Consider the following 13,941-nt stretch of genomic DNA (forward strand, 5'->3'; position numbering starts at 1 on the left):
ACCAGGGATTGAACTCAGGACCTTGCACTTGCCGGGCAAGTACTTATTCCACTGAGCTATCTCCCTGCTCTGCCACCACCCCCAGTATTTTTAGAGTCTTCCTTTGACTTCTTTTGAGCTAAGATAACTGGGTTTGCTTGAACCTCACGGGTTTCCTTACCCACTGGCCTCTGTGCTATTAAATGGAAATGCAGTCTGTTACATCCTGGGGCTTCTAGATGACCTGTTGCCTGGTTGTCACTTACTTTGTATGAGTCTCTGTGAGCTGGGCCTTGTGTTGATCTTATGTGCTTGGAGCAGCTTAGAACTTAGAGCTGTACCCACTCTTGTACATGGTGGTTAATTGTGACCTGACAGAGGCTGGGGGTTTAGCCAAGTAGCAGAGCGACTGCCTGGCAAGTGTAAGGTCCTGAATTCAATTCCTGGTAGCACACACAAAAAAATCTGACTTGACAAAGGCTACTTTTGTCCTCGAGTTCTCTGTTTTTACAGTTAGTGGTAGGATAAAATTTCAGTGGAGATTTAGAAAATTAGGGCAGCTGGAGACACAGATGCTCCAGTTTCTGATTCCTCTGAGAGCTTCAAAGTTGTGTGTTTGTTTGGCTGAAGCTGAAATTCTTTTGGGAGCTCACCAGGAGTGTAGCCATGTGTTTTTTTCCTAGAATATGAGTGTGTCTCAGATTTCTTAATGATTTTTTTATGTGCTGAAAAAGAACAGCTTATTCATGGCCCTTCAGTCCTCAGCAGCAGTCAGGTGGGACTCTTCAGCGAGTTAGTCTCTTGTAGAGCTGCAGAAGTTAGCAGCTTGGGCTGTTTGGAGCACAGTTGTCTGCATTCTCAGGTGATTCCTACGCCTCCCAAGCTGCCTCTGAAGCTATTGTCCATAGGGACTGATTCAGAGTCACTGTAAACCTGGGGAGAATGCTTGTTTTTAAACGTCTCCCCTTGCTTCGCTTACATGTAATACACAAAGAAGTGGCCGATATTGGGGTCCTATTTATGGGCCTCCAGGTTCTTTGTGACCTTGAGCGGGATTTTACAGTTCATTAGCATGTTTTGTTCTGTCTTAAAAACTATAGTTGGGGGCTGGTGAGATGGCTCAGTGGTCTAAAGCACCTACTTAGAACAAGCTTAGCAAAGCACAGGGACCACGGTTCAATCCCCCAGCACCACATGCCAGCCAGCCCCGCCCCCTGGTGGGCTGAGCTGGCCACACACACACAAAATAAATAAATAAATAAATATTAACCAAAAAAAAAAACAACTATAGTTGGGTGGTGCTGGCCCTGCTGCATGCCTGTTATCTCAGTGCTTGGGAGGCTGAAAACAGGAGGATCACTACGAGTCCAGTCTGTGTAATGAGATTCTGTACTAAAATACAAAAAAAAAAAAAAACCACAGTTGTGCCAGGGATACGGCTCAGCAGCACAACACTAGCCTTGTGAGCACGAGGTCCTGAGTTGGATTCCCAGTACAAAAAAAAAAAAAAATAGCCTTAAAACTAGAGTTGGCCCTCGAGATCCACAGGTTTTTCCTCTGCTCCTCCAACCCACCTTGACTTAAAGTCTTAAACCCCAAAATTCAAAACTGTGGCTATACTGAACATGTACAGACTTTGTTCTCATTATTCCCTAACGGCACAGTATAACTACTATTTACATGGCACTTACATTGTATTAGATATAGGCAAGCTGCAGGCAGGTATGGTAGGGCTTGGGGATGTAGCTTAGTGGTAAAGTATGTGTAATGCCCTGGGTTTGATGACCAATCCAGGAAAGACAGACAATTCAGGTAAGAAAGGCAAACGTTGTATGCAATACTATAACTTTTTATTGATATTGGGGATCGAACTTTGGACCTTGTGTTTGCCAGGCAGGCGCTTAAGCTCCTGAGCTATATCACCAGCCCTCTACCTTTTTATTGAAGGGAGCTGAGCATCCATGGATATTGATATCTACAAGAGTCCTAGAACCAACTCCCTTCAGGTACCTAGGAACCACTGTAATGAAAATGTTGCTCCGTGTGTCCTTTTTTAAACAAGGAGTTATACGGAACACATTGGCTGTGAACTCACAGTGGATGAGGTCTAATGTTTCCCCCTTCTATCGCCCTTTAGAATCGGCTACAGTCTCAGAGGGCACTGCTTCTACAAGGCACTGAAAGCCTCAACCGCGCCACCCAGAGCATTGAACGGTCACATCGGATTGCCACAGAGACTGACCAGATTGGCTCGGAAATCATAGAAGAGCTGGGGGAGCAGCGCGACCAGCTGGAGCGCACCAAGAGCAGGGTAGGCCTGGGTGGGCTGGGAAGGGGCAAGAGGGGGATGCAGGTGGGCTACACCGTCAGGCCACTCACACTAAGTAGGACCGGAAGCTGCTGAGTTCTAAATGCAGAGAAATAACTGGTTTTGGATTCTTAGTGCTTTTCTAAATTTTTAGTTTGCTTGGTAGAAAGAAATCTTTAAAAAATAGTATCACTCCTAAAATTTAGAGGTTATTGGGAAAAAAAATGATTTCAAGCCTGAAAGAACCTGATTTTTGCATTTATAAGATTACAGCCTAATCCATCCTTAATATTTCCTGTCTTCCACTTTGGCAAGAGATATGTCAGAAGACACACAACAGTGAAGCAGAGGGAAAAAAAGACAAGGCCTTCAACCTGATTTTTTTTATGTCAGTGGAATATTGTTATAAAAATGTACTTTTAAGACCTTGTCATTTAGAACCAAGACTATTTTCCACATGTCAAAAATAATACTTTCAGAGCTAAGGGTGGGAGTGCACATCTGCGTTCCTAGGACCTGGGAGGCTGAGGCGGTGGGGTCACTGCTGTAACTACGTGACCATATGCATTAGAAGCCTCTGGGACTGGTTCAAGAGAGGAATTTGGAAAGGTTTGGAGATGCCAAGCAACAGAAGCCCTGGGATTCTGTAAGTCAAGCTTGATACAAGCTTCTGGTGAGTGCCCAAAAGACCAGAATGCTAATAGAAATAGATGGTAAAGGCCAGGTTTAGTGACATAGTAAAACTTTCTCTAAATTTAAAAGCGGGGTAGGAGGGTATGTTGAAGATCTAGCTCAGTCCCTGTTTAATTCCTAGTGTAGAGGGGGAAAAAAAGTGTCTATGATTGTAGATGTTTAAGTCATAGACTAGACTGTGACTCTTTACTATTATCCAAAAAAAAATGGGTCATTGTGAGAGGAAATATAGAGACCAGATAGTTCTCTTGGGGAGTCTATCATGTCACCAAACTCTGAAAAGTAACTCATTCCTTCCTTTCTATAAATGAGTTAATAGCCATAGGAATTTTCAAAAAAGTACCAGCTGTCAGTGGCATGTGTTGTCTTTATTGGATGTCAGGGATTGAGCCCAAGGCCTAGCATATGCTAGCCAAGTGCTGCATGCCAGCCAGAACAGCTTCTTAGCAAGATGCAAATCCAAACTGAAAAAACACTGGGATCAAGATTGAGAGGGGAAAATACTAGCTCACTGTGAGGGTTTGAGATTTTCTTACATATTTTAATTGCTACAGTTTTTCATTTTTTTTTTTTTGCGGAACTGATGATTGAACTCAGACCCTTGCGCTTGCCAGGGAAGCGCTTATTCTACTGCGCCATCTCCCCGGCCCAAATTTTTCATTTTAAACCTAGGTCAGAGTGATACTCTTCCCATTTCAGTGAAAATTCACAAGTGCTAAATTATGGCCAGCTATGGAGATTGACGTTCATTTGCAAACTGCTTGACTTTAGATTTTCACACACCAGACAAGGTTGAATTTCCAGGCCAGTGAGTGAGCTGAGAAGCTGAGTGATCACTTCACCATGGCACTGCAGAATGGGAACATTCCATTGAAATATCCACCTAGATTAGGAGTGATTAAAAGGGAAAGGTCCACATAGGCTAATGTGGCCTTTCAGAATTCACAGCAGGTAGTGCCATTGGAGGTAAAGACAGAAAAAAGTAACTAGATCCCCGCAGTGGTAATCCACTAGTCTACAAAAACAAACACTAACTCAGGCAGCTGTCCTGGAATTTGGATGATGAAATCAAATCTTAAATTGCTTCATAATCACTGGTGTAGACGAGAAACCTCCCTGTTCTGAGTAGCTCATCCCAGCCAGAAGTCCACCCCTTCACAGCCCTGGGAAGGGCTAGTTCCCTGGCCACCTTAATACCAAAGCATCTTGTCCTTTCTAGTCCTTCTACTTATACTCAGGCCATCATGTAAAGTGGTCTGAGTTCTTGCCCTTTTTAATATATTCCTCATCTTAAGTTCTATATAGTATGTAATTTTTTTTTAAATTATTTATGTGTGTGTGTGTGTGGCCAGCTAGCCCAGCAGGGGGTGGGATGGCTGGCATGTGGTGCTGGGGGATTGAACCGCGGTCCCTGGGCTTTGCTAAGCTTGTTCTAAGTAGGTGCTTTAGACCACTGAGCCATCCCACCAGCCCCTATAGTATGTAATTTTGAAAAAGGAGAAATAACTGGTATTTTTTCTTCTCAGCTGGTAAACACAAGTGAAAACTTGAGCAAAAGTCGAAAGATTCTCCGTTCAATGTCTAGAAAGTAAGTTTTTGCTCATATCAGCTTTATAATAAAATTTTCTGTATGCAACTGTGGTCATTATGTATTAAATTTCCTAAAATTTCTATATAACAAGGTACCACTCTGATTAAAACCACAGAATTCATTATTCCATGATTTTGGAATCTCTGAGTTTAAAACTAAGATGTTAGCACGGTTGGTTCATGTTCTGAGGTACTGAGGGTTAGGACCTTAACATCTTTGTGTGGGATGGGCAGCACAAGGGTAAATTGTACATGCCATCTTTTTTTTTTTTTTTGTGGTGGAACCGGGTATTGAACTCAGGCTCTTGCGCTTGCCAGGGAAGCACTTATTCCACTGAGCCATCTCTCCAGCCCCTGTATATGCCATCTTGAAGCTTGCTTTTTGGATAAGACATTTAAATTGGTAAACTGTACCACATATTGCCTTCCTTAATGTGAATGGGGCTAATCAAATCAGTTAATAGAACGAAAAGAAGAAAGGGAATCCTCGCAGACAGGCTTTAGACTTCATCCACGCCATTGTCTCCTCTGGGTCTCCAGCCTGCTGACCCATGGTGCAGATATTAGAACGGGCAGTTTCCGCAATTGTATCCACCAGTTCATGACAAATCACACGGCCGCTCCAAATCTCATGTTTGTCTCCATGGGAATAGTAGATCTTCATACTCCTTGAAATACTTTTAGAACTTCATTATAAAGTAGTTTCTACTACTATTACTTAGTGCATGTTTTTGGCTCTGCTTGCCCTTCACGGTAGTCAAGCCCTTTTCTGAAAGTCCTGTCTTGTAGCCGGAAGACTTTTTTTTTTTTTTAATTTATGTGTGTGTGAGTGTGTGTGTGTGTGTGTGTGTGTGGCACCAGCTCAGCCCACCAGGGGGCGGGGCTGGCTGGCATGTGGTGCTGGGGGATTGAACCGCGGTCCCTGTGCTTTGCTAAGCTTGTTCTAAGTAGGTGCTTTAGACCACTGAGCCATCTCACCAGCCCCCCAGAAGACGTTAAAACAAAACAAAACAAAAAGTAACCTGAGGTAAGTATTGTCACTGAGGCAGAAACTGGGGTTAGGTTGGGCATGTGGGTGTCCTTTGGCACGTGTAAAACAAAAATACAATTCGTGATGTATCTAGCAGGACAGGTAGTTTTCCTAGATAGGAGTTCATTCCTCATGAAGTAGGGAGGAACCTAGAGTGAATATGACAACAAGAATTAGGTTCTTTCTATAAACAAGTCGGTAACTTTGTAAAGTTATATAGATAACTAGAAAAGATTCAGCTCCATCCAATTAGAGACAAAAAAGCTGAAATCATAAATCCTGTGGAAATCCAGAAGATCAGTATCTACTTTATAAGATGAAAAACAAATGGACAGAATCCTGGATACATGAATTAGCAAAGCTGAATCAAGAAGATACAAAAATTCTGAATAAACCAGTATCAGGCAACAAAGTTGAAGATGTAATTCAGAACCTACCAACAAGCTGGATATGGTGGCACAAGCCTATGATACAGCACACAGGAGGCTAAGGCAAGAGGATTGGTGTAAGTTTGATTCTGTCCTGCTCTATAAAATTCAAGGCCAGCACAAACTGCATAGTGTGAAACCCTGTCTTAAAAGAGTCAAAAAAATAAAAAAATGCAAAACAAAACTACCAACCAAGAAAGCCAGGCCCTGATAAGTTTGCTGAATTTTACAAAAAAGAAAATACTACTCCCAAATTCATTCCCAGAAGCATTACCCTGATACCAAAACCAGAGGACCCAACTAACAGAATATGCCAGTGTCCCTAATGAACATAGACATGAAAATCCTCAATAAAACACTGGCAAACAATGCAGCGAATCATCAAGATGATTATATCTCATTACCAAATAGAATTCACTCAAGATCAGGGGTGGTTCAGCATACATAAATCAATACATATTGTACACCATATTAACAGGGCCAAGGACAAAAACCCTATGATCATCTCTAAAGACCCAGAAAAGCATTTGACAAAGTCCAACACTTGTTCGTGATGAAAACCTACAGAAAATTAGAATAGATGGTCTTTATCTCAATCTGGTAAAAGCCATCTGTGACAGACCAACAACCAACATTATATACTAAATGGATAAAAATGGTTTTTATTCAAAATCAGAAACAAGGATACCTACTGTCATCACTATAAGACCTCTCACATTTAAAGAGCCAGTCCAAAATGGGCATCTGAAATACACACTTCAGATGAAGTAGAAATGATTATGGAAAAATGTTCAATATCACTTGTCATTTGAGAAGTGCACATTAAAACAATTGCAAGATTCCATTTCACTCCAGAAAGAATAAGAGATCAACCAACAAAAAATCCTGGTGGGAATGTGGTGGGGGAGGAATCCTCCTCCCCTGTTGGTAGAAATGTAGACTGGGGTAACACTGGAAATGTGGTGATTCCTCACACACAAACTAGAGATTCCATTTGACCCAGCTATTTTGCTTGTTGCATCTTCTGGAGAGCAAAGCCTAATGCAGGGCTACACACATACCCGTGTGTCTAGCAGCACTGTTGGTAACAGCTGTATCTTAGAAACAGCCCAGATGCCCATCAACCAGTGAATGGATAAGGATGTGGCTTTTTTTTTTTTTTTTTTTTTAATACAATGGAGTACTGCTCTGCTATAGAGATGTATAAGCTTGAGATATTTCTAGCTAAATGGCTGCATGTTGAAGCCATACTGCTAAGTGAAATAAATCGGACACGTTTACATACTGCATTGATTATGTGGTGTGAGAAACTAAAAATATAAGGACCAAAATGTATGACACTGGGAAATGGGAAGAAAATGTTCAAATGAGGAGGGGAAGAGGAAAAAGAAGGGATGGGGAGAAAAAAGAAAAAATTCGAAACAAAGCTTTTGTAAAGGTCAGCCAGGTTGCTCATCAGATTAAAGTGCCTTAGGCAGACTGGATCCCTGGAGTGTGCTGAAATGGAGATTGAAGCTGGGTGTGGTGGCACATGCCTGTAATTCCAACACTTGGGAGGCTGAAAGGAGGATCACTACGTCTGATCTGTGTAGTGAGACCCTGTACTAAATACATAATAAAACATAAGAGGGGTGGAAGGGAGAGGAGGGGATTAGGAAACAAACGTACAAATTTCCTATAGTGCTATGTATATCTAAAACGTACCAGGGGCTGGTGAGATGGCTCAGTGGTCTAAAGCACCTACTTAGAACAAGCTTAGCAAAGCAGAGGGACCGCGGTTCAATCCCCCAGCACCACATGCCAGCCAGCCCCACCCCTGGTGGGCTGAGCTGGCCACACACATACACACACACACAAATAAATAAAATTAAAAAAATAAATAAAACGTACCAATAAAAAATAACCCTAATACAACTGGATAGGAGAGTATAGTGAAGAAAACAAATTTATAAGAGGCTGAAAGGCAGTGACCTTTCAGTTAGCCTAAAAGCAGGACCCACACCGACTCTGGTACGAGCCTGTCCCAGTCCCTTCTGCCAATCTACAGTCACACCTGTGTTATGTAACTGCTGTGGCTTTACAGTGCTAGCGAGATTGTATTTTTTGTTGATTCAAATGATTTGAAGACATTTTAGTCAGATGATTTTTATGCTTTGTACCCGTTTTCAACATTTCCATGAAGTAGACAGTGTTATCTTTAAGTGACAGCTAACTTTATGAGTTGTCACCAGCCAAAGAACATTAAGAGCATTTTGTCGTGGCTGTGATTATGTAAAAAAAAAAAAGTCAGTCTGCCTCACACTGACCTTGGGTCAAACCCCAGAATATTCAGGAGAGCAAGACAAGCGGCTGTGTAAGTACTGACCATTACCTTTGTTTCTTTGTGCAGAGTGACAACCAACAAGTTGCTGCTTTCCATCATCATCTTACTGGAGCTCGTCATCCTGGGCGGCCTGGTGTATTACAAATTCTTTCGCAGGCACTGAACTTCCTGTAGGAAGAGGGGCTCTGTGGGCCAGAACCGTGACCCTGTGGATACTGTGTTAGGCAGGATGTGTACTAAGCATGTTGCTGCTGTGGGCTGACAGCCCAAGGATGCACTGTGCAGCCAGACTGTGGGAAGAGGGGGTCCAACAGAAAGCCACGTAAGTGTGAAGGAAGAGGGACAAGACCAGTGTGATATACCAAGGTAATAAACGTTTATGATCTCTTCAAATTTACATAATACTACATTAATACCTTGTGAACTGCAAAAAAAAGAAAAACATTTACAGTAGTATTATTGGTCACCAAAATAGAGGGGAAACTTTACAAATGTGGGAATGCACAGATGTTCTCTTTAAGGCAGTACTGACCCAGATAGCCATTTATATCTGTCCCCTCAAAATGCTTCACAACTCTGGAATTCCCATTGTGAAATATTCTAGCATACAGTATTTCCTAAATTCTCACACATTCTTTGTTTTCTGACTCATCTGGTGAGCTCGGAGTAGGAAGTTGGTTATAGATGATGTGCCCTCCTTCCCTTGTCTGACCAAAACTTGAAGCAATCACATCCACAGCGAGGCTGGCCGTAGCCTTTGCTTCTTCCTCTGAAGTAGCCAAGTGAGGATTGACCTCAACCAGATCCAGTGCTGATAGCAACCCTGTAAGAACGAGGTAGACAGAACTTCAGAAAGGTCCTCGCTGCCACTTTTACCTTGCCTGGATGAAGAGAACATGCAGTCATTGAGTGGTATAAAATTTGGCAGCAAGTGCCTTGTATTCCATCCTCTTGGCCACAGATTTAAACACTGATCTAGCAGGAGGAGGACTGAAAGAAACCGAAATCATCTCTGCTCAGCTAATAGGCAAAGCTGTCAGGCTTTGTGACCTCATACCTGTTTAGGTTTTTTTTTTTGCAGTGCTAGGGAAGGAGCTAAGGGCCCCACCTTTACTTCCTAAAGCGCATAGCACCTGCCTAAAATGTAGTTCTCCCAATAGCTTTATTTCTGCCTCCTTCCTGCATGAGTGCTGAGCGGCTTCCATGTCTGACAGTTTTTCATCACCTACATACTGGCCCAGCATCTGGTATATGGTCAGGGAAGACTCAGCCATATCTTCGCTATTTGGATTCCAGCTGCCTTCTCTAAGAGTTTGTGGACTTGTGCCCAAGTTCCTTTGGCCCATAGTGAACTGAGAGAAGGGGATAGCCCTTTCAGATCTGCCCTCTCCCCTCACCACCTCATACCTGTCTACTTCTCTAGAGAATTTAGGTTTTTAATTGGTTATTCTCAGTGAAGTTACTCTACCTCCTTAAGAGCCACCTGAGCAAACTGGTTTTCAAAAATACAGTATTGGGGGCTGGGGAGATAGCTTAGTGGCTGAAGTGCCTGCCTGGCAAGCATGAAGTCCCGAGTCCAATAATCAGAATACAGTATTGGAGAATATTAAGGTGGCTGTCAAGTCCAGAATCTTGAGTGAATTTACCTAAGTCTTGATATTACATGATTGTAAGCTATTTAATGCTGTGGTATCTGTTTGGTGTCTTACCTTCTTAGGAGCGCATAGTTGAATGTACTGCGGAATACTGCCGTGACCAGGTGTTACCATGGCATTTCTGTCTTTTATTGCATATGTCCTTGTATCCTGATAAATTATGTGTCTGAATTCCACTGGCTTAAACTGTACCTTTTTATTATTTTTGGTCCTGGGAATCAAACTCATGACTTCATACTTACAAGGCATGCCTGTGCCACTAAACTGTATTCCTGGCCCCTTAACCTGTACCATTATTATATCCCAGAAGTAGTAATGCAAAGGATTTGCATTGTTAAAAATACATATTGGGGCTGGGGATTTAGCTCAGCAGAATGCTTCGTTTGGTCCTTGATATCAAAAATAAACTTCAACTAAAAATACATATTACCTATATCTCCAGATTTTGGCCGTCGTTCAAGATTAAGCAGACTGCTCATGTAGTTGGTAGTGTCATACAGTCTTTTAGGGTTTTTTTTGTTATTTTTGAGATAGGGTCTCATTGTGTGTTCCAGGCTGGTCTCAGACCATCAGCAACCTTCCTGCCTCAGCTACTGCCCAAGTGCTGGAATTACAGGCATGCACTACTACAGCCAGCTACTTTTTGGAATTAAGTAATGGGGCAGTAGGGAAAGGAGGCACAGGGCATGACCACTGCCACATCTCAATGCTGCTGGTTGTTAACTGCTCAGAGTGCTTGGGAAACACCGTCCACTGACCCGTGCACCTTGGCAGCATCTTGGTTGGTAGGTCTGAGGAGACACAGTACTCAGAGACAGTACTGGCATAAAGTCCTGCGAGGCTCCACAGCTTAGTCCTGTTTCTATCCCAGCTAGTCAAGGGCTCCCTAGAGCTCTGGACCTTTCAGCCTGGGTCCGTATGCTTCTTTCTTTACCTGTTTCAGAATAGTTACCAAAGCAGTACCATGCAGTAGCTTCAATTTTGGAAGGAACCGTCATTTAAAGTGGCCTTAAAACGAGAAGCTTTCTGACAGATGGACACTGCACACACCCAACAAGCACTGGCAGCCACTCGATAATTAATACCACTCTGTTCCCAATCATCCAGCTGTGTTTCTCTTTATTAAAGTGCTTATCAAATGAGCTCAGACAGAACATCCTAGCTAAACTGAACCAAGATACTGTCCAGCTTGTAATCTCCAAAGAGGTTTATCTCTAGATTCTCAACTCACAACAAACCAACAGCCTCTACTATTAGAGTACAAATTGTGACTACTTAGCTTTGTTTTCTAATCTACCCTTAGATGGCTCATACATGAGGAACTATCAGCTTGGCAGTTCTTAAAATGTTTCATGTGGACACATTTTCTTACTTATGATTACCTTAGCATGTATCTTACTACAATCCAGTTCCAGATATGCCTCTATGAATATTTTTCTTATTGTTTGGCCATATGATTTTTAGCTATTCAAGATTAAGCAAAAGCAGTCTGCAGTGATACAGAATAGAAAGCATCGCCTGTAGGCAAGAATCAGCAGTATATATAGAATGGACTTAGCAGGTTGCAGACCTTTGCTCCATACCTGTATTGTGTATTTCTTCACCAATATACACGCCTTCTCGATAGGTCAGTCCCCCTACCACAGGAGTTCCTGTGGCTGGAGCCAGCGTAGGGTCAAATGCATCAATGTCAAAACTCAGATGGATTGGTCTTTGTCTTCTGGAAAGAGGTCAAAAGAATATGTTTTTGGTAGGGTTTGTAGACTCCTTCCTGTGAAGGCAGCTCAGTTTTGTTCCTGTTGATCCTGGTACAGTGGGGCTCAGTTCACAAAGTAATTCCAGTTACGACCAGAATAATGGAATTAAGCTAATGGAATTAAGCTTATGACCTGAGGTACATAGTTCCCTCACTTACCACGTAGGTTATGTTCCAGATACCACCACGATAAGTGAAAATCAGCGAAGTAGCAATGTATTTTAGCATTTGTATGTATTTTAAGGCTTTATAAACCCTTCCCACACTCTCAAAGCTTTCCCCCACTTTTAAAAACACTTCTAATGTTCTTAACCATTTTCTAAACTTGTACATTTATGTAATTTTAACAACATACACTGCAAAATCCTGTGATATAACAAAATATCCACAATAAATAATTTAGATTAATATTTTTTTTCTTCTTTTTCTTTTTGGTGGAACCGGGGATTGAACACAGACCCTTGCACTTGCCAGGGAAGCACTTATTCTACTGAGCCATCTACCTGGCCCCAGATTAATATTTTTTGAAAGCTTGCAAAATAATGAGTCTGTGAATGTCAAACCACAAAATAGTGAGGGACTACTGTATCACTGTATAATACAGCACATTTCCAGGTTTCTTATTCTTGGTAACCACTGAAACATTAGTTTCTTACTACTTTATGATATCGGCATGTGTTCTACATGCCTCACTGGATTAATTCCAGCTTATGTTTGTGGACTTAGCCTGGGCACAGAGCCTCTTACAGTGGAAACTGTCAGTTTCTATCATGAACACTTCATTTCTGTAGGAGACTGGGCTCTAATATATTGAATTTAAGTTAGCCTCATCAGGGTCATAGTGCTTTTTATTCTGAGTATAACAGCAGCTGAGCTTAATGCTACATTTATGTCTGTGAACCTAATAGCTTGTAATTCCAACTTGAATGCGGGTGTCCAGTGGCTGATCCTAATGCCCAACACCTTTACACCAAAATTATTTTTTTTTTTTGGTGGAATCGGGTATTGAACTCAGGCCCTTACACTTGCCAGGCAAGCGCTTATTCTATTGAGCGATCTCCTTAGCCCCAAATAACTTTCTTAACGGCTTAGGAAGTGACATCAATTACTCAGAAGTCTTGATATTGGGAAAATGCTTCCCCCTCTCCCCCTTTTCAGACAGGGTTTCATGAAATTATTTGGGCTGACCAACCTTGTGATCCTCCAGCCTTAGTAACTGGGATTACAATTGTGTGCCACTCCTCTTAGTAGGAAATGCTCTTTAAATTAGCATTTGATTAACTACCAGGATTTAGTTAATATAAAGCTCAGATGATACCATATGAGGCTGAAAAGAATGGGCCACTGGAACAATGAATGCTTCTTGGTTCAAAAGACAAGCGTTAAGGGCCAGGCTATATAGCTCAGCAGCACAGTTCCTGCGTGGCAAGTGCAGGGTCTTTTTTTTTTTTTTTTTTTTTTTTTTTTAAAGTGCAAGGTCTCGAGTTCAATTTCTAGTACCAAAAAAGCATTAAAATGGAGGAGAAAAGTTCATCAGGTATACCAGATCTGAACAGTGATTTCAGGGAAGTCCTCTCCCCATCTGAGGAAGAATATACTTTTATCTTTTTTTTTCTTTTTTTGGCAGAACCGGGGATTGAACTTGGGCCCTTGCACTTGCCAGGCAAGCAGTTACTCTACTGAGCCATCTCCCTGGCCCCGATTTATCTCATACTGTACTTTTATAAAATATTTGAAATTTTTGTGAGTTTTGCTTTTGTTTTAAAAGTGAAGTTTCAACGTTCAAAAGACTTAAGCTTCCCCGTACCGCACAAGGCCTAGCAGTAGACACACATTTCAGTTACTTACTTGCCAATCAGCAGATCAAATGTCTGTTCCATGACCTTCTGTATACCAAGTCGATCAATATCTCGCATGGAAAAATACTGAATATCATAGTTCTTTAGAATAAAGCTGGTGAGATATAAAGGAGTTCTTAGTTTAAAAAAATACTTTTAAGCCTGGTGTAGTCACTCAATGTGGTGGCACACACCTGTAATCGTAGCTCTTGGGAGTCTGAGGCAAGAGAGTTGCAAGTTCAGGTTCTACCTGAGCAACTTGGCAAGACCTTGTATCAGAAAATTTTTTTGAGGGGTCCCAGCCCTAGCTCAGTTCTTTAAGTGGCTGCTTCCACAATGCT

At 41.9% G+C, this 13,941-nt stretch overlaps 2 protein-coding genes across 2 annotated transcripts in view; one reads left to right on the forward strand and one right to left on the reverse strand.

The window, feature by feature from the left end:
- Vti1b (vesicle transport through interaction with t-SNAREs 1B) overlaps positions 1-8,787 on the forward strand; it is a 29,232-nt gene extending 20,445 nt beyond the window's left edge. The window contains exons 4-6 of the mRNA XM_004624771.2: positions 2,117-2,290; positions 4,507-4,568; positions 8,418-8,787. Of these exons, the coding sequence (XP_004624828.1) occupies positions 2,117-2,290; positions 4,507-4,568; positions 8,418-8,514 (333 nt within the window). The 3' untranslated portion in view covers positions 8,515-8,787. The remainder of the gene's footprint in view (positions 1-2,116; positions 2,291-4,506; positions 4,569-8,417) is intronic.
- Positions 8,709-13,941, reverse strand: part of Arg2 (arginase 2) — a 29,521-nt gene continuing 24,288 nt past the window's right edge. Inside the window, exons 6-8 of the mRNA XM_004624772.3 lie at positions 13,611-13,715; positions 11,590-11,726; positions 8,709-9,174 (exon numbers count right to left, since the gene is read on the reverse strand). Of these exons, the coding sequence (XP_004624829.1) occupies positions 8,969-9,174; positions 11,590-11,726; positions 13,611-13,715 (448 nt within the window). The 3' untranslated portion in view covers positions 8,709-8,968. The remainder of the gene's footprint in view (positions 9,175-11,589; positions 11,727-13,610; positions 13,716-13,941) is intronic.

Source organism: Octodon degus, unplaced genomic scaffold (genome assembly GCF_000260255.1).
Source record: "Octodon degus isolate 3935 unplaced genomic scaffold, OctDeg1.0 scaffold00007, whole genome shotgun sequence".
Classification (NCBI taxonomy): domain Eukaryota; kingdom Metazoa; phylum Chordata; class Mammalia; order Rodentia; family Octodontidae; genus Octodon; species Octodon degus.